General features: G+C 38.5%; 1 protein-coding gene across 3 annotated transcripts in view; it reads right to left on the bottom strand.

The window, feature by feature from the left end:
* Positions 1 to 2,200: 2,200 nt before the first annotated feature.
* Positions 2,201 to 26,180, bottom strand: part of LOC134677879 (choline/ethanolamine kinase) — a 44,207-nt gene continuing 20,227 nt past the window's right edge. For 2 of the 3 annotated variants that reach the window (XM_063536313.1, XM_063536312.1), the window contains exons 2-9: positions 23,141 to 23,262; positions 16,065 to 16,209; positions 13,154 to 13,306; positions 11,712 to 11,891; positions 10,450 to 10,579; positions 8,591 to 8,910; positions 5,607 to 5,798; positions 2,201 to 3,751 (exon numbers count right to left, since the gene is read on the bottom strand). In XM_063536313.1, coding sequence (XP_063392383.1) covers positions 3,647 to 3,751; positions 5,607 to 5,798; positions 8,591 to 8,910; positions 10,450 to 10,579; positions 11,712 to 11,891; positions 13,154 to 13,306; positions 16,065 to 16,209; positions 23,141 to 23,262 — 1,347 coding nt within the window. In that variant the 3' untranslated portion in view covers positions 2,201 to 3,646. Of the gene's footprint in view, positions 3,752 to 5,606; positions 5,799 to 8,590; positions 8,911 to 10,449; positions 10,580 to 11,711; positions 11,892 to 13,153; positions 13,307 to 16,064; positions 16,210 to 22,920; positions 22,935 to 23,140; positions 23,263 to 26,180 lie in introns of those variants that run through there. The other variant, XM_063536314.1, reaches the window with a different exon arrangement.

Consider the following 26,180-nt stretch of genomic DNA (forward strand, 5'->3'; position numbering starts at 1 on the left):
ATATAACAATAAAAATACCAATAAAATGCAATTCTATAGAACTTGCTAACTATGTAAACAAACCGCCATATTGCAACTGTCACTAAATGATGATTTTAGTATGGCGGTTTGTTTACATGGTTAGCAAGTTCCATAGAATGACAATTGTAGAAAAGGTATGGTTAAATGGAAAGTTGACTGAATCACGTGACTGGATAATACCACGATAGAAAATGATTTTACACAATTTGATGTGTATATCCCTTCGGTTTTTTTTTCGACTTTTTAATTATTATAAGTGTAAGGCTGAGTGAACGCTCGAAGCGGAGCGTTCGGGGGAGTACGCCCCCGACTGACTAGTCTATACAAATTAGACCAATATTCAGCGACATCTATTGGACGGAAGTTGAATGATTTTCTCTTGTTGAAATTGAGGATAATTTTACACACATCGACTTTACCCTTGTAAGGCTCATTTAGACGATGCGAGAACTCGCATGCGAGTTTCATTACATTGCGGTTTTTGAACGGTCGGTTGAATTGGTCCGCAATGAAACTAAAATTGCATGCGAGTTCGCGCGCCATCTAAATCAACTCTAAGCAAAGATTGTACTATGAGTACCTACCTACTAGGCGACGATATACATATTTATATAGATACATACACATACTTAGATAACATCCAAAACTCGGCAACAAATATTCGTGATGAACACACAAATAAATGCCCTTACCGGGATTCGAACCCGATTGACAGTTTCACTTCCAACAACTGGGCTAGCCGTAATGGCTCCTCTACACGATGGGCCAGCGCCGGCCATTCGCAAGGGACGCAGCCATGCGGTAGAATGAGATAGCAATATCACTTGCTCCCTCTAACGCATAAATGCGTCCCTTGGAGTGGCCGGCGTTGGCCCATCGTGTAGAGGAGTCATAATGGTTGGAGTTGGAATCAATGAGAATAGAGTGTATAGAGAGTTACTGTCATGGTAAGTTATGTAGCCACATTACATTTACTGCCATCTTTCGACAGAAGATTAACCCTTAAATGCATAGTGTTGCCAAATGTCTACAAAGCATTAGACAGCTCACAGATTAACAAAATAAAAGGCTTATGTCCTTGAACGCACCTTTATACCAAACCTCAAGTAGTAGGGTGATGATTTAGGGGTTAAATTTACGCAATATTTTTAATTTATAAAAATTACATAAGTTTTTTTTTTTTTTTTTATTATTATTATGCATGGGTTTACTCATGGCCACAGACTAGCCGAGGCGTAGACGAAAAGTCGGAAAGCTTGCAAAAATACAGAAGTTGTTAATTTTTAGTATGTGATTTTGAACGGTGTTTTCGGGGTTTGTAATTATGTTATATTTAAAAACGTTATCATAGGTACTCATATTACAAATAGTGTACCTTTCTAATGGTAGTAAAAAATTTCATTTATCTATTACTGAAAACTACATATTTACATAAATATGATTTAGCCGATTCAACTTCTAACACTGATTTCGCAGTGAAAATCGAAGTTATATTTTTTTAACTATTTTTCCTAGCATCGGCAAACAATTATGAGATACATATATTATTTTCGGGCAAAAAGAAAAAATCATGCATTTAAAGGTTATAACTTTTAGAACGCTATTTGATTTTTATCCTTATTCTTTCACTGATATGTGTTAATTTGTTAAATATCAAAAAGTAAACGCCATCTACTCGACACCAGGCCAAAGGTATGGTGCAATCTTTTCGACCGATGGCGCCATACCTTTGGCCTGCTGTTTTAATCTTCTGTCGAAAGATGGCTGTAAATTTACTGTGGCTACCAAGGCTCGGAACCGGTTTTATTTTTACACATAAAATACCGGTATTATTACTTTTATTACGTTCTTTGGTTTATAATTTCATTTCTGATGGGCCAATGTAATAATACGAAGTCGTTACCTAAATACATGATTCAGTCCTACGGAAAGAGCATAATATTAAAACTATTGGGCTGTTTTGGGATTTAAAAAAAAACCGGTTTCGTGCCCTGGTGGCTACATTTTTTGGTGGCTACAAATTTACTTAGACAATCCACCTCTATTGCGAATTCTCTTTAGTCGGAACTAAAACCTCTGAACAAGATGACTACTTTCGCTCAATAGATGGCGCTGTTGGACTCGATTTTGAAACCAGAGATAGAAAATGGATGGAACTGTGAAAATGTGAAAGACTTAATTTGTTTTAAATCTTTATTAAGATAAAATTACGTCCCTTCTATTCGTATTATGTGCTTTGTAAGGCTCGGAACCGGTTTATGTGCTTTGCAAGGCTCGGAACCGGTTTTTTCTTCACTACAAAAAATACCGGTATTTTTACGTTATTTTTCGTTCTTTGGTTTATTATTTCATTTTTAATGGGACAATAAATTAATACGAAGTTGCTATACATGATTCAGTCCCACGTAAAGACCATAAAATAATTAAAAAATTGGGCTATTTTGGAATTAAAAAAAAAACGGTTCCATGCCTTAGTGCTTTGGTTGACATATCGCAGTCGATTTCAAATAAATACATCAAGGTGTTTCCAGCGATTTTTTTATAATGTGGCTAATTCCGTCATAGGGACTATTCCGTCCAGGAGCGTGTCTTTGATTTTCAATCGTAGGGAAAAAAACCATTTGAGTTTGATTGCCGAAACTAAAAGCAATCGCTGCTTTTTAGACGAAATTATCAATGTTGTTCGTTGTTCGAGAAAAATGCTAGTGGACGGAATAGTCCCTATGACGAAATTAGCCACATTGACCGTTTTAGCTACAACCGCGCGAAGACGGAGACAGTTTGGTATATTTTTCTAACGGCCACTTGCACCATTCACTAACCCGGGGTTAACTGGTTAAACCTGGAGTTGCCATGGTTTCCAGTACAATTCGACACTGGGTCGGTTTATCCGCTTAACCCCGGGTTAGCGGGATAGTGCAAGTGCCGCTAAGTTGCCTTACTGGTATTGGTGCATTATATCAAAGATACATTGATTAAGATGCGTAAAATCTAAGATAATTGTCGCGCTTCCAATTTGACAGGTAAACGAGATGGCGCTGTACAGCTCCATACATTATCACATTCAGCGCCAAGAACCCGACTGTCGGGTACACTGTTCGTAGCGACTACGCGCTCCATACGGCAAAGACGTGGCTACGCGCTACGAGCGTAACCCGTAGCACTTATTGGCAATGAATGTGTTAAGCGGTAACTCTGATTGACAATTCAGTGACCGCAAAACAGATGGCGCTGTAATAGCGCCATCTGTTTTCGATGACAACTTAGGGTTTTTTTCTTAGACTTAACCTCTCTATCAATATCTTTGTACAATATTTAAATATCAAACGTCCAAGGATTCCACCGAAAGCGTGTCGCATTGCGTGTCTGATTGACAATTCAGTGACCGCAAAACAGATGGCGCCATCTGTTTTTGATGTCATACTTAGAGTATATTTTCTTAGACTTTACCACTCTATCACGTGGGCCACACTGAAAGTTTCGGGTTTCTGATATATGAAGACGACTTATTTTTCTAAGTGGCCAGTCCAGGAATTTTCAGTATGCCCCAAGTATAATAAATTCTTTGTACAATATTAAAATATCAAACGTCCAAGGATTCCACTGAAAGCGTGTCGCACTGCACTCATATGTCCACTTCGCAGATCTTTCTCTTCTGTGGACCGAATTTATCTTTCTTCACTTCCTGTTTCATCCGGATGTACGATTCGAGCCGGGTCATGGCGAATTCCTGGGGAGAAAAAAAAAACATTTCTTTACAAAATATATTAGAATCAGAGCTCGGCGGGGGTGAGCTGTTTTCAGAGTTTGCACAACATGGACATGCCTTGTCATTCGATGGTATATGTGGTGTAATTTAATAACTAAAGAAATTATTTTATTTAGGCTACCTTTCCGCTACGATCTTTACGTCGCCATTAAAACAAATTAATTTTATAGCAAGCTTTTTTAGTAAACCTCTTCAAATAATATGTATATCCATCCATATGCTACTATTAAAGTTTATTTGTACATAAAGTATTGTCATTTTAGTTTAATTACAATTAATAAAGTTTTATTTTAATATTTCTTTATAAGGTGTATCTATATTAATATCTACACTTGACGTAAGTGACGTCAAAATGGCTCACCCCTGCCGAGCTCTGATTAGAATTATAGTACATTGCAGTAAAATTTTAGTAAATGTAAACATGGGTCCTCCTAAGGCTCTAATATGGGTCTCTATTGTTTCCCAAATAGTTTTAAGTCATAATGTATTGTTTGTCCGAATATTCGCTAGTCATAATTAGTTTTTCTCAGAAACGGGTAACTTTTCAGGATTGCCATAAAACAAACCTAACTTGACCTATCTATAGAATAACCTTACGAAAATCCTGAAAAGTTATCGCTTTCAGTTTTATGACTAACGATAATATGACAAACGATACATTATGACTTAAAACTTTATGGGAAACAAAGGGACCCAAGGGGGGGGGAAATTCACCCGTGAAATTTGAACCTATAATATAGGAAATATGTATAGTTGATTTTGTGTTGTAAGAGCGCTGGTGGCCTAGCGGTAAGAGCATGCGACATTAAATCCAGGAGGTCCCGGATTCGAACCCCGGCTCGTAGTCTCGTACCAATGAGTTTTTCGGAACTTATGTACGAAATATCATTCGATATTTACCAGTCGCTTTTCGGAGAAGGAAAACATCGTGAGGAAACCGGATTAATCCCAATAAGGCCTAACTTACCCTCTGGGTTGGAAGGTCAGATGGCAGTCGCTTTCGTAAAAGCTAGTGTCCACGAAAATTCCTGGGATTAGTTGTCAAGCGGACTCCAGGCAACCTCGTTGAGTAGATGATTCACGTCGTCGATAGATGGCGTTTCGTCCTGCGCGTAGTGGTTGAGGTGAAAATTTCCTCTATAAATATGGACTTACCCAATAACCGAAGGGGATCTGGCTTTTACTGGCGTTGACTATGGACCACAGACACCACATCAAATGTGTCGCGATCGTGAACGCGTCAACCTCGTTGAGCAGATGATTCACGTCGTCGATAGATGGCGTTGCGTCCTTGGCGTCGTTGGCATAGTAGTTGTAGTGCTTTCAGACGCGTCGCGATCGTGAACGCGTCAACCTCGTTGAGCAGATGATTCACATCGTCGATAGATGGCGGTGCATCCTTGGCGTATTAATTCAGGTGAAAATTTCCCCTATAAATATGGACTTACCCAATAACCAAAGGGGATCTGGCTTTTACTGGCGTTGACTATGGACCACAGACACCACATCAGATGCGTCGCGATCGTGAACGCGTCAACCTCGTTGAGCAGATGATTGACGTCGTCGATAGATGGCGTTGCGTCCTGCGCGTAGTAGTTTAGGTGAAAATTTCCTCTATAAATATGGACTTACCCAATAACCGAAGGGGATCTGGCTTTTACTGGCGTTGACTATGGATCACAGACACCACATCAAATGTGTCGCGATCGTGAACGCGTCAACCTTGTTGAGTAGATGATTCACGTCGTCGATAGATGGCGTTGCATTGTCCGCGTAGTAGTTTAGGTGAAAATTTCCTTTATAAATATGGACTTACCCAATAACCGAAGGGGATCTGGCTTTTACTGGCGTTGACTATGGACCACAGACACCACATCAGATGCGTCGCGATCGTGAACGCGTCAACCTCGTTGAGCAGATGATTCACGTCGTCGATAGATGGCGTTGCGTCCTTCGCGTCGTTGGCATAGTAGTTGTAGTGCTTTAGATATTCGCGGATGAATATTTCCTATGGAAATTTTGAGAGGTTTTAGTGTTGTTGGCAAAGTTTAAATATTTTATGGGATCTATGGGAAATTCGTGATTAAGAAGAAATGTTGAACTGTTAAAAGAATGTTAGCTTCAGAGGAAATTTTAAACTTAGTAATCTTTTGTGATTTTAAATTAAATTAAATTATATTACATTAAAATTAAAAAAAAACTTAACTTATGCACTAACAGTAAAAGAATCAGCTAACTTTGTTTGAGATTTCTTGGGTTTTGTTTTGGCAAGATGGTTTAAAATATGTCGAAGATGCATTTTCGTCAGTTCTACACTTTTTTCAATAATTAATTAAATACATATATGAAATATCTTTAAAATAGCGCACATTGAACAATTGTCAATGTAACACTAGAAAAATATTCATTAAAAAGAAAATATTAAATGAAATACAATGTGATTGGCTTTTTATTATATTTTAAATTGGGTTCCGAATTAGTCATGTCAACAATGCCCTCATAATTATTGGGCAAGGGAAAACCGCTTTATTCTGTTTTCACGAAAAAAGTATACCTACTTACTACTTATTTACTTTTTTCTAAACATTAAACCTTTAGGTTATTAACCACAATTTACTTTCTGTACATAATGTTCGTTTGACTCTTGAATATAAATGAAGAAAAAAATATCTTCAGTCTTCCATAAAAATATAAGTCATTTAGAAGTTATGGGTTTTTGAAAAAAGTAAATGGTACAGTTTTTTTTCTGAAAACTCACAAAAATGTATTTTTTGTGCTCCGTACTAGAAAGGAGTACTTATTTTTATAGAAATATGGTATTAAACAGTTAAAGTATTATATACACCTTGTCTAAGTATGAACCGTTAAGCCGAAAAAAATATAAGTGGTCCAGTGTTACAAAAAAGATTTCGCGTTACATATTTCACTGTTCAAGTTTGTATGTAGTCATCAAAAGTAACGGATCAGAGGACGCGTCAAAAGTATCTACAATTGTCTAATGACTTCTCAAACAGATATATGTCTTTATATGTATAAGTAGAACAATTAGACCGAAAACGAATTGTAGAAACATCTCTATTTAGAAGAAACTGTAGAAATATTTGTAATTCAACTAGGAAACGAAAGATTTAAAACATAAAATGTAAACCGGCAAAAACCTAAACAAAACCGGTTAATTGTATGATATAGTTACCGGTTCATATTAACCGGTTAATGGCAAACTATTTAACAGATCCTTTTCTTGGCAACTTATCACAGATTACTTAATTAGGTATACATCCCATTTTTCGATTTTTCTCGTAGTCTTTTTGTTTTATAAAATGCAACCGTGGCTTTAACTCACGATTCGTTTTAATTTACCAAGAAAAGGGTTAAAAGCTTCATTCAATTAAGTCGAAGATTTAGAACGAAATCTTTTTAATGTAACACCACCGATGCTCGCGTTTATTTATGTGAAATATCACACAAAACTCGTCAGAAAGAGACAGATTTTGAGTCAGATCAAGCTAACTACGCATTGCATTTGAGATGACAAAGTGTGGGAATGTCATCCATTTATGTCAAGTTTCTATTAAAATATGACGTTTATAATAACACTTCCTCACTTTGCTGTATTCAAGTCGATGCAAAGTTAGTTTAGACCGACTATCAATAAACGCGAACATCGAAAAAATAAATTTAGAAAACCGACACTCGTTCAAAAATTATACTTTTTTTTCGCTCGGAGGCGGCGCCATTTTGAAATACCGTGGGTGGTCCTCAGCCGAGTTGTCTATGGGACACCATAGAGCTCCGGGTCTAAAAATGAAGCATAAACACACAAGCTGCGTAGTGGCAGAATCCCCCCAAAATACCAGTTTTTGATTGTGGCAACACTTAGTTCAAATTCAAATTTTAAAAATAATACAATCGCAAGCTTGAGAGCTCTTTCACATATAAAACAATATATAGCAAGATTTATTAATACATCAGCCTGTTGGTAATAATTTTACGGTTTAGAAAGTTTTTATAGAATGTAAATAATTTCTTGGGTGTTGCCGCAACCAGAATAATTTTTCACTTAAATATTTTCCTTTGTTCTAAAAAATGAGTTTTTGTATGGAATTGGAATGGTTTTCAAATGTTTATGCGAAAGCTTCTAACCTTAATTGATTATGACTTGCAAGTGCATCAAAAAACACTTAAGTAGGGTCAATCAATTTTTTACCGTTTTTGTGGGCATGGTGCAGTGTTTTGGGTTGCTATTGCCACAAAAACTGAAATAAGTGTTTACGATTAGGTTTCCTAAAAATAACAAAAACGATGGACCCATTATTTTGTGATTCTCTCTCTAAAAAAGGTGTTGAATATTGATTTATTATATTTTTTTAAGCCGAATGGAATTAAAACATTATATGTACATGGTGGTTTTAGGTGAGAAATAAACTTAATTAATACGGGTAAATTTACATAAATCTATATCCAAAATACATACGTCTGTTTTCGTTTATTTATATTACAATGTTACAACATTTGAAAATCATTCAATATTGAATGTATTATGAACAATACAAACCTTTTCAGTAATTCTGGAACATCAAAATTAAAATGAAACTTACAAAAACCGGTAAAAACCGATGGTTTATAGAGAAAACCGGTTAAATTAACTATTTTTAAGCAAATATCAATTAATAATGGTCTTTAAAGTTTCACGATACAAATAAGAAATCAAAACGTTTACTTAGATATAACCGGTTTTCTCATGCAAACAACCGGTTAAACCAGCTCATTCAAACAAACAAAAACTCAAAAAACACCAACCTTTTGCTCCAAATTCGGATGATTCTCCTGATTCTCATAATAATAAGGGTGCTCGGGGTTCGTATAGTCATAGCCCCACTCTTGGAAATGGTTGGCTATGTCGAACCCCCTGTGGTTATAAGCACAGTACTCGAAATCTATCAGTACGAGCTTCGGTTCCCCTGAATCTGAGATGTGGCTGGATTCAGAGTCGACTGTGTTCGCATCTTCGTACTGCGATAAGGGGTCGAAAGACTTTCTGGGACTGTCTTCTTGGTATGAGTGTAGTCTGTATGTTGGTTCTTCGTCTGTGTGCACGTCTTCTAGTAACAGAATGTTACCTGTAATTTAAAATTGTTTTTTTTTTATAGAATTTATTATAGTTAGCTTAGGACCAAAGATAATTTAGTATAGAGGCGTATTGTCATAGTAAATTTTGTAGTCAGTTTTACTGCCATCTTTTGACATAGTAAAACTTTTAGAATCATTTACTCGAGTATATAGGCCAAAAGTATGGCGCCATCTTTTCGAGCATAATTTTTTCTTAAGCCTTTTTTTATTAGACTTTATTTATCAAAGTAAAATTGACTTAATATGACCTATTAGCTCCGTGCATGACTGTGGCGCCGCGTTAGTGGGTGTGGTACATATTGTTTATTTGACAGTTGGCAGCAGTCAAATAGTATGAAGATGTCTAAATGTATGCCTCCCCCCCACCCATAGACTAGGAATCCTCTAGACCAAGTTTAGATCAATTATTTCATGCAACCGATGATGCCAAAAATGCGGGGTTGCGCGGGACGAGGTGAGCGAAGTCCCGTACCGTGATTGGTCCGTTCAAAGACACGGACGTCACACAAAGACACTTTCGACTCGAACATGGAGTAAAATTACCGTATGCGTGGTAGAGGGGATAGCGAGACTATGCTCAGTGTGGAGGATGTTTTGTCTGTGCCCCCATCTCTTGGCTATATAAACTGCCCCCCCATGTGATTGGTCTTTTGAAATAATAAGATTGAGTCAAACAACAAAACAAAACAAGACATCCTCCAGACTGAGCATAGTAGCGCTACCCCCTCTGCCACAAATATACGGTAGTTTTGCTCGATTTTCGAGACAAAGTGTCTATGTGTGACGTCCGTGTCTTTGAACGGACCAATCACGGCACGGGACTCGCTCACCTCGTCCCCCGCAAAAAATACTGGGGTATTTTTGGCAGCGTCGGTTTCATGAAATAATTGCTCTAAACTCCGTCTAGAGGATTCCTACAGTTTGTTTTTTTAGCATTAGAAAGAACTTGATAGAAGGTAAGCGATCTTAAAATGTCTTTAAACTGAAAAACGCTTTTTAAAATCAGTCACAATTACTTATCCTCTAGCCGCCCATACGTCAAACCATGCCAAGCAAAATGAAATTTTATTTTGTCAACACAAAGTTCAAATTAGAATGGAACAGGAGACCATTTTATAGGTCTCTGGGCGGCCAGAGGTTATGAAAGCAGAAGAATGTAAATGATCGTATTAGATTCATAATTGTTACATATTTGCCGTAACTTATTTTGAAAATGTGTTTTTCAATTAAAAGACACATCAAGATTGTTTACCTTATTTCTAATGCTAAAAAACGAACTACATATCCTCCTAAGGCCCGGGCCCGGCCATACAAATAAAAAATCCAAAATTTGTCACCGAAATTTGAGCTTATAGTGTAAGAATTAAGGTTGATTTTGCGTTGTTGGAAAATATAACGAAACAAAGCAAAAAGCGACTCTGTTCCAATTGATTAGGATTTAATTTTCATCGAACTGAAGAGGTACTATAGGTAGGACCTTGGGCCTTAGGAGGATAGAGTCTATGGTTTGTTGGTTTGAATGAGCTTACCCTCCTGCAAATCGTTGTGGCAGAAGACAACGGGAGAATCGACTGTCGACAGGAACTTCTTCAGCCATTCCACCTCCTTCTCAAAATCTACAGCTCTCAGCCGCTTGATGATGTTATTCTCCTCTTCGTTCTGTAAATATAAGAACATTGTCAAAAAAATAAAACTGTTATAATAAAAATTATAAATTTCACAGACAGACTTAGCCTAATCTTCGTTCTATAGTTCGTTTTTTTTTAGCATTAGAAATAAGGTAAACAATCTTGATGTGTTTTTTAATTGAAAAACACATTTTAAGAATAAGATACGGCAAATATGTAACATTTATGAATCTAATACGATCATTTATATTCTTCTGCTTCCATAAGTAATAGTTACTGATTTTTAAAAAGCGTTTTTGAATTTAAAAGACTTGTCAAAATCGCTTACCTTCTTCCAAGTTCTTTCTAATGCTAAAAAAACGAACTATAATAGATTGTTAGCTACAGGCCACTTGTGGCATTCCACCAACCCGGGATTATCCGGTTAAACTAATAACCCAGTGTAAATTGTACTGGTAACCATGGTAACACCAGGTTTAACCGGTTTACCCCAGGTTAATGGATGGCGCAAGGCCCTAGTATGAAGTTTCATTTCTAATTACATCATTATTATTACTATTGATAATATCTGGGAGACCGAGCTTTGCTCACTCAAAAATGCGCGTTTTCCCAGAGATAAGACCTAACTAGTAGCTAGATCGATTTTTCGGCCCCGGAAACCTCCATATGGCAAATTTCATCGAAATCGTTAGATCCGTTTCCGAGATCCCCGAAATATATAAGAATTGCTCGTTTATTTATTTAATATAATATAAGTATGTATACAAACACGGTGGCTAAAAAATAACTGCATTCCCGTATTTCCCGTTGCCAGGGAGATTTTGGGATTAAGCATAGACTAATCCTTTAGACCGAGCATAGTTGCGCTACCCCCTCTGCGACGCATACGGTAATTTTACTCCATGTTCGAGTCGAAAGTGTCTTTGTGTGACGTCCGTGTATTTGAACGGACCAATCACGGCACGGGACTTCGCTCACCTCGTCCCGCGCACCCCCGCGTTTTTGGCATCATCGGTTGCATGAAATAGTTGCTCTAAACTCGGTCTAGAGGATAATAGTCTATGTACGTAACTATGTCGAAAATTTAAAGGGTCATATGTACTGTAAAACGTTGTAAATGTGCGAAATTCCTATTATTCGCACGTGTATCGTAATGTATTTACCTTGCCGGTCCCCGTGAGCCTCTCCTCTTTAGCGGTCTTTATCCACTTGCCCATGGTCTTCCACAGCCAGTTGGGTTCCTTCGACAACGGTATGTCCATGGAATGTATGGCGGCCATCTTCTCGGCTATCTTCATGGATAGCGCCGGCTCGGCGAGCTCTTTTGTGAGGAGGGATCTCGCCTGAAAAATAAATTAATATTATAGTGCGCAAAACGTTCAAACTGATAAACAAGACCAAGTGCGGGTAGTTCGAAAAACTCGCGCGGCTAGAAGATGTTGATGTCAACTTGAGCCAGTCTTCTCCGAGACCACGGGGACAACGCCGTCCTCGAAACGTCGGAGGTAAATCTTAAAACTTAAATACGCGATTAAGTCCCGTTGTGTAGTTTCATAATGTTAAATAAATATTATAAGGACAATTTTGACAGAGACTGGTGGGAGACTTCTGAGGATAGGGATACGTGGAAGAATAAGAGGGAGGCCTTTTCCCAGCAGTGGGACAATATGGGTCCATAAATTTTAAATTAGGGTAAATCGTCAATTACTGGCCACTGTTTAATAACTTGCCATCCACAGCTAGATGTCACAAGGCTCGGAACCGGTTTATTCTTCATACAAAAAATACCGGTATTATTACGGTCTTTTTCATTCTTTGGGTTATGATTTCATTTTTAATGGGACAATCTAATAATACGAAGATGTCACCTAAATACATGATTCAGTACCACGTAAAGAGCATACAATAATTAAACATATTGGTCTATTTTAGGATTTAAAAATAAACCGGTTTCGAGCGCTGCTACTAAAACAATTTACAACTAATATCATAAGCAGAAGGGGTTGAAAATAGACTTCCAGTTAATCCAGTTATAATATTAGCTGAAAATTGTTGAGCATTAGATTTTTCGTTCGCCGCGACATCTATTGTCAACTAGCAGTACTGATAAATTGCGCTACATGACGCTAGATGTCGCCTACGAAATAACGCGCGTTTTGTAAGAAAACTGATATATGGAGTTACCATTCTTCCTTTACTTATATTACTCTATGCCAGCGGTCGGCAACCGTTTAGCAGCCAAGGGCCACATAGTAGTTAACGAAGATGACGCGGGCCGCACTTTGGTAATATTTGTGACTTTAGCAGACATTGTCGTTCGTCAGTATTACATACAAAATAGCCAGGGAGGCTCGCGGGCCGCAAGCGAGAGGTCGGCGGGCCGGATGCGGCCCGCGGGCCGCGGGTTGCCGATCGCTGCTCTATGCTATAGGTAAATAAATATTCGCTAAGAAATTCGCAAAAATGGGGCATTACCTATGAAAAGGGACCTTACGCCGCACAGCGTCGCGCGCCATAGTATTCATATCGGAGCTTCGTTAACAATGGCGTAAGCGCCATCGACAATAAGGCCCCCTTTCATAGATAACGTCACAAATAGACTCACAGGAATGTATTCCTCTATCCTGCCCCCAGAGAACACACCCCACAGCTTGGGCCCCAGCCGCCTCTCTGACAGCAGCGTGAAAATGACGGATTCTGTCACGATGGCGTCCATGGCCCGTTGACCATGAACCTGGCCGTATATCCTGAGCAAGACCTGTCAAAAGAAAAAAATACAGTAGGTACGTGTTCAAAATTACCTTGACACGCTCTTAGGGCTCATGTACACGATGCGCGAACTCGCATGCGAGTTACATTACATTGCGGGTTTTGATCGGTCGGTTGAATTGGACGTAACCAATAGCCCGCAATGTAACTAAAATCGCATGCGAGTACGCGCGCCGTCTAAATCAGCCCTTATTCTCTTAATAATAAAGTCGCGTCAAGATCATTTTGAACACCTCGCCCGCTTAGCAACTTCTGCTGCTGACTGTACATATGGTGCTACTTTACCGCACTAGTGCGGTAATAGCACTTTACGTGCCCCAGGTCCAATTTTTACACTTTGGGTACGGAACCCTAAAAACGTACAATAACCGCTACAATAATAGCATAGAAAGATAAGCAGTCATAATATTTTACAGTACATATGGTCCTATTTTTCCGCACTAGTGCGTAAAATAGCACTTTTCGTGCGATGTCAAAAGTTTAAAGGGCCATATGTACTGTAAAACGTTGTACGATACACGTGCGAATAGATAATTCGCAACTCGTGTCGATTTAAAACACTCCCTTCGGTCGTGTTTTAATTTATCGCCACTCGTTTCGAATTTTCTCTTTTACGCACTTGTATCGTAAATAACTATTAGACTATGCATATGGGGCTACTTTACCGTACCAGTGCGATAATGGGCCATATGTACAGTAAAACGTACTGTGCGATACATGTGCGAATAGGTAATCCGCAACTCGTGTCGATTTAAAACACTGCCTTCGGCCGTGATGAATTATTATGAATCTAATACGATCATTTATAATCTTCTGCTTTCATAAGTAATAGTTATTGATTTATAAAAAGCGTTTTTCAATTAAAAGACATGTCAAATTCGCTTACCTTCTTTAAAGTTCTTTCTAATGCTAAAATAAAAACGAATTATAGGTATCGCCACTCTTTTCGAATTTCCTATTTTTCACACTTATATCGTAATGAATGTACCTACTATTATTTATAGACAAATTGCTGCTTAAAACAATCAAGATAGGACAATTGGAAAAACACCTCAGCAAAATATATACAAATAGGTATATAATTGTATTATTATTGTAATCTGTCATGTACGCAGTCATATCAGTTATCAGTAGTACAATTAGTTCTTAGACTTGTAAATTGTTTAAATACACATGATCAGATAGCGTATGTAAATATATCACTATATCAGTATCAGTATCACATTGTAATCTTGTTATTTATATACGTATATGTGATGTTATCTATGAAAAGGGACCTTATTGTCGATGGCGCTTACGCCATCATTAACGATGCTCCGATATAAATACAATGACGCGCGACGCTGTGCGGCGTAAGCGCCATCGACAATAAGGTCCCTTTTCATAGATAATGCCCCATACAGTACAGATGTAGTGCATAATTTTATTATTTTCCATCGTATTTTCAAGGAAACGTACGAACGTCTTGGTATTTCAGTCAGTCTCGGTACTAAAAGTACTGAGGTTGACTGAAGTAGCATGACAAATACGAACGTTTCCGAGAAAATACGATGGAAAACAAATTATACACTACATCCGTAAACAAAAAATTTGCTACTTTTCATTGTTATAATACTTTTAACTTATATTGTAATTATTTTTTATCAAGCAGATACGTCCGCGAGCGTACTAAAAAAAATTTTGCAAGCTGCATGAAAGTTCAGTAGTTTTAGAGTTTATCGCGAACATACATACACACCGACAGACGCGGCGGGGTCTTTGTTTTATAAGGTGTATTGATAAAGTTGAAATTAGTAGTTTATACAATCGTGATATAATTGAGAGCTTTTCAGTCGAGTACCATGGTAAGGCCACGAAACATGTTGAGTGACCTTACTGCTGGCACGAGATAATAAACGTTATAATTGAGTTGGGAGCCCATACATGAAAAGTACCCAGGCATACAATCGCGAACCTCGAAGTTCGCAAATTGCGGGCATTATTCTGTCACTCTAATTACGCCTTCATTTGAGTAAAAGAGAAAGATACCCGCAATTTGCGAATGTAACCCCTCAGTTTGGTATAGTCTTTCGATCTGAAACTGGCCCCGAGCCGCTAATCCTGTGTCTATTGTTAAGTAAAACCGACATGCGTAACAAAGGCGCGTTATCGGAGAGCACACCTACACTTTTTGAGCGTTGGACTAGCCCGCGCTCAGGTGCCAATTAGAATAATTAAGACCCTTTTTTGCAGGTAAGTAGCACGTGCGGTTTTACTTAACAATAGCCAAAGGATTAGCCATAGACTAGGAATCCTCTAGACGGAGTTTAAAGCAATTATTTCATGCAACCGATGCTGCCAAAAATGAGGGGGTGCGCGGGACGAGGTGAGCGAAGTCCCGTGCCGTGATTGGTCCGTTCAAACGACGAACGAGTTCACGGACGTCACACAAAGACACTTTCGACTCGAACATGGAGTAAAATTACCGTCTGCGTGGCAGCGGGGGTAGCGCGACTATACTCAGTCTAGAGGATGTTTTGTCTGTGGGATTAGCAGTTCGGGGGGGCCAGCTACAAATCGACAGACTATATACGAAATCTTAATTCAACTATACTTGCCGCAAAACTAAGTGGCGAGTTAGGTCATAAAACATCTCTTTCACTCTTGGTTGGTCTTAACAAGGGTAAAGGAGCTAGCATTATGATCTCAGTCGCCAGTTGCTATTGCGGTAAGTATAATACAGTCGAAGAGTAGAAAAAAAGATGTACCTTTTTAGGCTCCTCGCCAGAGAACGACCTGCTCATGACGCCCCCCATATAGCTGGGGTCCTCCACTGACACGGACTCACGCAGCTTGGCCTTGGACAAGTCATCTGGCAGCGCCACGTAGTACAGGAAATTTGACAGCCCGCCACTGTAAAAGTAACATTAATTTTAAAATAAATATCATAGGAAATTCTTACATAGCCTCACAATGGATTATCATAGTCCGTTTACAGATTACTAATTTTATAACCTCAACAGTTACTAGTTTTGAGGTTATAAAATTATTATTTTTCCTTCAAAATAAAATATGAGTAAAAACTATGCACTGTATTATAGTATCATTTACATATTATTGAACCGCAATAGTATATCTACTATTCCTGGGTTCCTGTGATATCTCACAGAAACCATAGCATTTCGGAAGATAAAGCTAATTAGGTACCTATCACTGCTTTTGAGGTTAGGTTAAATTCTAATCCTAAAAAAAACGGGATAAATGAACAAACGAATTAAAGACACTGTAACTTACTTAGTGCCAGTTGCACCAACCATATTTGACAGACTGATCATCGTCAGCCGGCGCGCCCCGCGCCTTTACTATGAAACTTTCCATACATAAAAATTTAGCGAACTCTTTATCGTTCGTAACAGTTTGGTGCAACCGACCCTTAGTGCCAGTTGCACCAACCACATTTGACAGACTGATCATCGTCAGCCGGCGCGCCCCGCGCCTTTACTATGAAACTTTCCATACATAAAAATTTAGCGAACTCTTTATCGTTCGTAACAGTTTGGTGCAACCGACCCTTAGTGCCAGTTGCACCAACCACATTTGACAGACTGATCATCGTCAGCCGGCGCGCCCCGCGCCTTTACTATGAAACTTTCCATACATAAAAATTTAGCGAACTCTTTAACGTTCGTAACAGTTTGGTGCAACCGACCCTTAAATTGCATATTTAATATATAAAAATAGTTATATCTTCATTAATTAATCCCTTGTTCTAATTTGACTGTAGTTGTTAATTATTTTAATTTTAGTTATCCCGTATTTTCTTTTTCATTAATGAACTAATAAGTGGTTGCCACTGTATTGGTTTATGAAGTATGTATAGACATTAGTTACAAGAAATATGTACCGTTTGTGCCTAAATGTGACGTTCCACGGGAAAAGGTACCTTATGGCGGCTGGCGCTTACGTCGCATAGCGCCGCAATAATATCGGAGCGACGTTAATAATGGCGTAAGCGCCAACCGCCATAAGGTACCTTTACCCGTGGGACGTCACAAATAAACATTAATATAATATATTAAAACTTATAATATAATATGTACTATCGTTCTGCGATGTAAATGTAAGGTACGATGTAAGGTAGGTAACTTTCAGATCGAGTCGATTGTGATGTAGGTAATGTACCTATAGGCGTCTGGCTGGCGTCTAAATGTCGACCCTGCTTTGTATACAACGGTGAACAATTACTTTATACCTATGTACAGTAGCATTATAGTATCGACAGGAGAGCCCAGGTGAATGATTACACACACAGCTACACTGAGTTAGTTAAAACTTGTTTAAAAAAACCATTTTGGACTGAATATGTTTACCACACCAGCTGGCAGTGGCGGATTTGCCCTAACGCACAGTAGGCCCTAGGGCGGCAAGATATTAGGGGCGGCAAATCGTGACAAGAAATAAGTAACTCGAAATGTAGTCAATATGATGGGTGCTGAGAAATGGGCGGCTACAGGGCCTGGGGCCTAGGGCGGCATAGACTGCAAATCCGCCACTGCCAGCTGGTAAAGACTCTCAAGATTGTTGAAAAACTGATAAGAAAGTTGCATTTTATTCACATGTGAGGCAAAGTAATCAAATGCAAATTTTGAGTTGTTTTCTTCTGGTAGCTAGACTTTTAAATGATGAATATTTAATAACATTCGTTTTGAATTGATTTGCTTTGATTTTTTACAGTTAGTATTTTCCTTTTGTTAGTGTGAAAAATATTGTGTTTCACTTGGTGGCAAAATTTGTTTACCCTCGTGCCTTGAAACTCTCGCAACGCTCAAGATTCCATTTTGGAATCTTTCGCTTGCTCGGGCATCAATATTAGTACGAGAGGTTAAACATCAACTTTGTCCGCTTGTAAAATAACTATTTTACTTAACTAAGAAGAGTAACTATATTTATTATCAAAATCGCTGCGGATTTTTCTCGGTCTAACAACTAAAAAGGAAATCATTGGACTTCATAAAGTACTATATTTAACTTTAAAATACTTTTTGGAAAAAATTAGATCATCCTTTTTTGGTTTTCTTCTTTCTCGCGTTATCCCGCCGGCATCTTGCCACGGCTCATGGGAGCCTGGGGTCCGCTTGACAAGTAATCCCAAGAATTTACGTAGGCACTAGTTAGGGTTCCGTACCCAAAGAGTAAAACGGGACCCTATTACTAAGACTTCGCTGTCCGTCCGTCCGTCCGTCTGTCACCAGGCTGTATCTCACGAACCGTGATAGCTAGACAGTTGAAATTTTCACAGATGATGTATTTCTGTTGCCGCTATAACAACAAATACTAAAAATAGAATAAAATAAAGATTTAAATGGGGCTCCCATACAACAAACGTGATTTTTGACCAAAGTTAAGCAACGTCGGGAGTGGTCAGTCAGACTTGGATGGGTGACCGTTTTTTTTGCTTTTTTTTCGTTTCTTTTTTTTTTTGCATTATGGTACGGAACCCTTCGTGCGCGAGTCCGACTCGCACTTGCCCGGTTTTTTTTACGAAAGCGACTCTAACCATCCTGACCATCTGACTTTCCAACCCAGAGGGGAAACTAGGCTTTATTGAGATTAGTCCGGTTTCCTCACGATGTTTTCCTTCACCGAAAAGCGACTGGTAAATATCAAATGATATTTTGTACATAAGTTCAGAAAAACTTATTGGTACGAGCCGGGGTTTGTAGGATCCTTTTTTAGATAGGTACAGGTTATTTATTATACAAAAGACAGTGGCCTTGAATCGGTCAAAGTGGGGTGACTTTGACCGTTAAAAGCTCTAGCTTTTATACGATTTCTAATAAAAACTTAAATTGAATTTTTTCGTGCAAGAAATGTTATTGTTATACTAGATCGGTTTTCTTGGAAACTCTATTTTCTTGCAAATGAGTTAAAATGAGTTTAGTTTTTGCACAGCGTCATGTTTACGTTTTTTCTGCGATTCTAATGTTTACATTTTTTCTGTAGAAACGTGGCATGTTTTGCTAAACCTGTTTCTAACAAAAAATATAATCGATTTTATTATGATTTAGGTGTACATGTCGAAAGAAATCCTTGTATAAACTTTAATTTAAATTTGTAACAGGTAATATCGACGGCAAACTTAAATTCATCATCGTCATATCAGCCTTTTATCGCCCACTGCCGAGCATAGGCCTCTCTTCGAGTACGCCACTTGTCCCGGTCCCGAGCCAATCTCATTCAGAAGTGACCCGCAATCGTCTGAATGTCGTCCAACCAACGAGAAAGCGACCATTCCATTAACATTTTGGCCCACCTGCCATCACTCTGCCTGGCAACATGTCCGTTTATTTGGTGTATGTCAAACTTTCTTCTCTGTCGTATCGTTCTTGACAGAGCGGTCGTGGTCACATTGAGGCGTCCGCATCGGTAGTGGAGGCGGACACAGCTCTTCGCACGATCTCCCGCCATCTCTCCCTGTTAGCAGACTGTCTGGCACAGTCAGATACGCGGTTTCCCACTGCGGATTTTATTTGGTCAGTCCAGCGCATAGGTGATCTGCCGCACGATCTGGTTCCCTCCACTCTTCCTTGTACGACCAGCCGCTCTATGGAGTCGTTATCTCGCCTAGAGACATGGGCAAAGTATACTTACATGTCAAACTTTGCTTACATGCTAATATTAAGTAGGGATTCATTCAAAATCGACAAAATGTTAAAAAAAATTAAATTGTTAAAAAAGTAATGAGTAATATAGGTATACCTTTACTAAGAAATTGAATTTAAAAACAGGAAAATGAGGAAAGAGGATAATACTACATAAAACTCAATTCAAAACACATCCATGAATGACTAATTTAAAGAATACGTTGTTTGTTTTGATAGTGACTTTGTGACAAATGATTAATAATACACGTAGAAAAATTATCAGCCGCATTAGCCTGCGTTTCCACAAAGAGAATAGATAGTATAGAGGGCTATAGCCAAAGTAAATTTTGTGGCCACGGTACATTTACTGCCATCTATCGACACACGATTAAAACTTAAAATAAAATTGAAAATGTATAAATTAATCAAAATATGTTTACGGATAAACGATTTTTAATTTTTATTGTTCCATACTGACCCATGTTCTTTCACTGATATGTGTTAAAATTGTTAAATATCAAACGGTGTCGTCAACGCCATCTAGCCGAGAATAGGCCAAAGGTATATGGCGCCATCTATTCGAGAATGAATCTTTCTTGATTTCCGAGGCACGTTTTTTTCTTAGACATTTATCTTATACGGAGTTATATATATCTCTGGTTTCCAGCAGAGATATGCGAGTAGGTTTATTAAGGTGGCCACTGACGAGCCTTCCAACAGTCCAAATAGCGTGGCTGCAATCCAAAATCGGTCCTTGAATGTCAAAAACTTACAATGTTTAATATTAGGATGCCGTCCATTTGGATGAATCCATTGTAACGGCATCCATTTGGAAAGCTCGTCAGTGGCCTGCTTTAGGAACAAATAGAAAATTGCCGTCTAGAGCTGCGCTGAACGAGGATAGATGAGCGTTTTGCAAAAAAAAATTTACATTTCATTCATGTCTTCAAAATATTGACCTCATGGGCTCATTTTACTCAGAATCATCTGTACATTCACGCCTCATACATGAAAAAATGTGTCCCAAGATTTCCTTTCCAGATCGTCACATTTATGTATGAAAAGTTTTTTTATTCGTATGAACGTGACGCCGTTCTTCGAAAATATTCGTTCGCCGAAAATATTTTTGGACACATTTTTTCATGTATGAGGCGTGAATGTACAAATGATTCTGAGTAAAATGAGCCCAAGAAGTCAATATTTTGAAGACATGAATGAAACGTAATTTTTTTTGGATAACGCTCAAAGAGATAAATGAAGTGATTTTATTGGTACTCGCTTATCTCTAGTGGAAATGCCGAAAAAAAGTTCGCCGTTCTTCGAAAATATTCGTTCGCCGAAAATATTTTTGGATACATGTTTTCATGTATGAGGCGTGAATGTATTACAAATGATTCTGAGTAAAATGAGCCCAAGAAGTCAACATTTAGAAGCCATGAATGAAATGTAATATTTTTTGGAAAACGCTCAAATAGATAAATGAAGTGATTTTATTGGTACTCGCTTATCTCTAGTGAAAACGCCGAAAAAAAGTTCTAATACGCAAATAAAATGCGTCTGTGCGCTACAGTGGAATATTTCATACACAAACAAGGAATGCATTTGGCGTTATAAGTGTGTCATCGGAACATACCCAAGATAATGTTATCGACAACCGTACCGTACAATGCTGAGACTGAAACGTAATTTATTCTACGCAGTTTGGTACATTGACAATTGACATATATCTAACAGACAGGCTTTACGGGCACTAAAAACCGGGCAAGTGCGAGTCGGACTTGCGCACGAAGGGTTCCGTACCATAATGCAAAAAAAAAACAAAAAAAAAGTAAAAAAAAAACGGTCACCCATCCAAGTACTGACCACTCCCGACGTTGCTTATTTGGTCAAAAATCACGTTTGTTGTATGGGAGCCCCATTTAAATCTTTATTTTATTCTGTTTTTAGTATTTGTTGTTATAGCGGCAACAGAAATACATCATCTGTGAAAATTTCAACTGTCTAGCTATCACGGTTCGTGAGATACAGCCTGGTCAGGCCTGGTGACAGACGGATGGACGGACGGACAGCGAAGTCTTAGTAATAGGGTCCCGTTTTACCCTTTGGGTATGGAACCCTAAAAATGGTACTAGTTCAGCGGTGTCACTCACGGATTCGAGCCTATCGTGCAGCCTAACGCAACTAGTTGCGACCAATCGCGCGCGTGATGCGAACTCATCAACCAATCACATTGCAGCGATGTCACACCGCTGTACTGGCCAGCCGGATTTGCCCTAAGGAACAGTAGGCCCGGGCCTAGGGCGGCAAGATATTTAGGGACGGCAAATTGTGACAAAAAATTCGCTGATGGTAACAAGAAATAATTCAAAATGTATTATGGGTGCCTTGAAAGGGGCGGCTACAGGGCCTGGGGCCTAGGGCGGCAAAGACTGTAAATCCGCCACTGGTACTGGCCCCATTCATGCCTTATTCTTATTGCTGGTAAGGCCAGTCCTTAAATATCTACGTCAATGGTTTAGAATTACGATTTTTTTCACGACCCGTCTGGCCTCGTCTGTAGTATGACCTTGCCTATGAAACCGGTCCTGGTTCAATTTTATTTGTATAATAAGCACGGACATTTGTTCCTAAGGGTGTATTCCATCTATACAATTTCTTTGTCCAATGTGTATTGCGTCTCACATTTTGCTTTAAGACCCCATCAACGTGCACACTAGCGCCACTGCTAATTAGTCGTGATTATTTAAATTTAACAACAGGTATTTAAAAAAGGGGGCCATATCATACGGTCTCCAATACATGATGAGGAGAAACAAGATTATAGGCTGATTGAACGGCAAACGTGGCTGTGAAGAGCCAGGCTGGTAGCCTGCACCGTGACGTCTAATGGCTTACAAGTATTATCGCATAAAATGGAGACAGATCACAATATGTGATCGTGATCCTCAGGAATGAGGGTACGAGAGAGAAGAGAACTGACCTGATCCTCTTGAAGTCCAGGTCCAAAGGGGTTTATCATCTTCCAAACCCAATAAGGGTAGCTCCTGCAAATTCTGCCCATCATCACATTTCTTCCTCCTATTATGGTGCTAGAAGTCTAGAACTGACCTCTCGGACATATCATACGGTCTGAATGCATGATGCAGAGAAACAAGATTTTAGGCCCTCCCTCCTCCTATGCCACAAGTGCTGGGACTGACCTGATCCTCTTGAAGTCCAGCTCCGAGGGGTCCACCGTCTTCCAGGCTCCGTGGAGATAGTTCCTGCAGATCCTGGCCGCCACATCACGCATCTCTTCCTCCGTACCGCACATCTGCAGTTTCTGCAATGAAATATGTTAAATTTTATTAAACGTACATCTTACTAACACATTTATAGACGGGTCTAACGCGAAATTCATTCAATTACCTTTATTTCGTGCAAAAGAAAGTCAAGTGGTGCATAAATAATTGCTCGGAGCAATGCTGAGCCGAACGGAGCCGAGTTCGGCCGAAGTCAGAAATGTCTCCACACTGGTCTGGCCTAGTGTAAATTTCATTCGATAGCGTGACGTTTAGGTTGCCTATTTCTGTACGAGATTTTGAGCGCGCCAAGCGGGACGTTTTATAAACTCAAAATCCCATACAAAGTGATACTTAATGCAAACGCGTACGTCCGTCACGCTATTGAATGGAATTTTAGTGAGGATGTTAAGTGCAAACACCTTTTTTTTCTTGATTAAAGCATGAAACTTGGCACAGTTGTTCCTTATATCAAATAAAGCCGATTTCGATCGGTAGCCCGAAGGAGCCCCCCCTCTGGGGCCCGAGAGGGGGGGTCAAAGTACCGCTCCGCCCGGCTTCATTCTTAAAATTCTAACAGGCCCTGTTAAGCTAATAGGTCATATTTGGTATCAATTTCGGATAAATCAATAACGTAGAATTCATTTCTGATATAAAAAAATTGCAATTTGTAGAAAAAAAATTAAAAAAAATTAAAAAATCTAATTTTTCAAGTGTAATATTTATTTTTTATTTAGTATCAAAATTAAACTGCCTGGTTTTTCTACATATAAAAAATATGAAAATAAAGCCTATTTAATGCAGATTTTAAAAACGTAACTTGTCCTTACCTTTATTAAAAGAAAATTGCATAAAAAAAATCTTATATCGTCTCGCGCGGTGAATATCTTTTTACCGACATCGGCATCGTTATGGACAACATCCGAAGTACACACTCTGGAGACCGATTAAATGTATTGTTTGTTGTTGTAGATCCTTTATAGATCCTATTATAAAGATAGAAAAGTGTACAAATACTATTTTTTATGTGTCGTTCAGTAAAAAAAGGGACCTAGGAATAAATTATCATAGAGCCTCGCGTTTGTATAGAAGCATACTCGTATTTAATTAGTGTAAACCACTCCATGGACTCCATGGTCGCTATTCTCGACAGATATCAGCTATCTCTATAAGAAGTAAACTGTAAGTATTATTAAATATTTTTATTACATTATACCACACTTTAATTTTGCGACTTGTGTATTAAAAAAACAATTCCTTCCCCCGGCACATGAATGCGTACATTTCATCATTAACGTATATAATATATGTCAGTTTCAACCATATTCTGGCCACAGCAGGGTTGTCAGAACAGTTTGGAAACAGTCATCTGCTCCTTGCTTCCATTCCCAAGAAGACAGACTGAGCAAGTTTAAAGAGGAACTAACGTCTGCCCCCAAGCCCCAAACATATAATTCTATCCTGATAAGGCTGCTTCTGTTTCAATAGTCTATTCAAGTAAAGAATTATTTCAGGCATTTTTTTTATTATTTAGCAACGGCTTTATCAGTAAGGTATTCACTTTACAAGGCTATTTCACATATCATCATATGAAGTTATAATAAACTTTTGGCGAATGTTATTTATTAGATTTACTGATATTGCTCTATCCTGTAGGAGCTTGAATCCTTGTATCGGCCAAGCTAAAAAGGGTCTATGCTTAGATCTCACTTTTATACACCATATATTAAATGGGGAACCCGGTTCAAATCCTAGAAGTAGAAGGCATATATTTGTGTTTATCGTGAAAGCTTGTTCCTGAATTACCTATGGATGTTTTGAGTGTATTTATCAAATACATATTATCATATATATATATATCATCTAGTCTTATTATCACAAGTCTTATTGAGCTTACAGTATTACAAGGTCGATCGAGAGAAAGGTTGGAATACGAGTAAGACTCCTGGTGTTTCAGAGCCCTATAGATATATATAACTTATAACCACTGATATTTTAGTGAAACTCATTTCTTTAGCACTAGGTAAATCATTTTGAGACACTGTGTTGACAAAACTTCGAAGAGTTATAAGTCCTTATTTATGCCATCGCGAAATTGTGTAGAGAAACATGTTATAAGTAATGTTCCTCGTGAGATTCCGAATACTCCAAGAACCATGAAGAGTCCGATTCATTTCATATGATGGCCCTAGTTGCAGATGCTGTAAAACAGTCATTGCAAGGTATTGATAAGCACAGTAGACATAGACGATGTAGTTATAGCAGCTAGACTAGATTCATGCGTACGAATATTTCCCCAACTACAGGATTTGTGGGCTCACGTTGACACAGTGGAAAACTCAATTATATCACATGTCACTCCATTGCATCCACAATAGGCCAGGGAATTCTATTTTTAAGCCAATAAAATTATCTATTCTGTAAGCTACTTAAATAAACTCTTTTATTTACCCTAAAAGAGTTGAAGTCTTACCCCTGTTTCGAGCATTCAGCTGAAAGGGTAGAAAAAGTGAGTTCGAAACATGGAACCTGTTCAGAGTTCAGCCATGCTACTACAAGGATCCAAGCTCTTACAAGATGGAGCAATAGCGGTGGCTAAAAGCATTCCCCTAAAATACTAAAATGAGATATTATATGTTCGGTAATAAGTGCAATATTGAAGAAGACAAGTTACACCGGGATATTGAAATGAAGAGTTGTATAATGTTATATACCTGTTCAAAAGGGAGCCGTATAAATGCCTCATTACGCGCAGTGTACCGTGTGGTTGATGTTTGGGATCAGACATTAGTTCGTCGTCAAACTTGCTCAGTCCGTCTTCTTGGGAATGGAAGCAAGGAGCAGATGACTGTTTCCAAACTGTTCTGACAACCCTGCTGTGGCCAGAATATGGTTGAAACTGACATATATACGTGAATTATGAAATGTATCCATTCATGTGTAGGGGGAAGGAATTGCA

Source organism: Cydia fagiglandana, chromosome 27 (assembly GCF_963556715.1).
Source record: "Cydia fagiglandana chromosome 27, ilCydFagi1.1, whole genome shotgun sequence".
Lineage (NCBI taxonomy): Eukaryota > Metazoa > Arthropoda > Insecta > Lepidoptera > Tortricidae > Cydia > Cydia fagiglandana.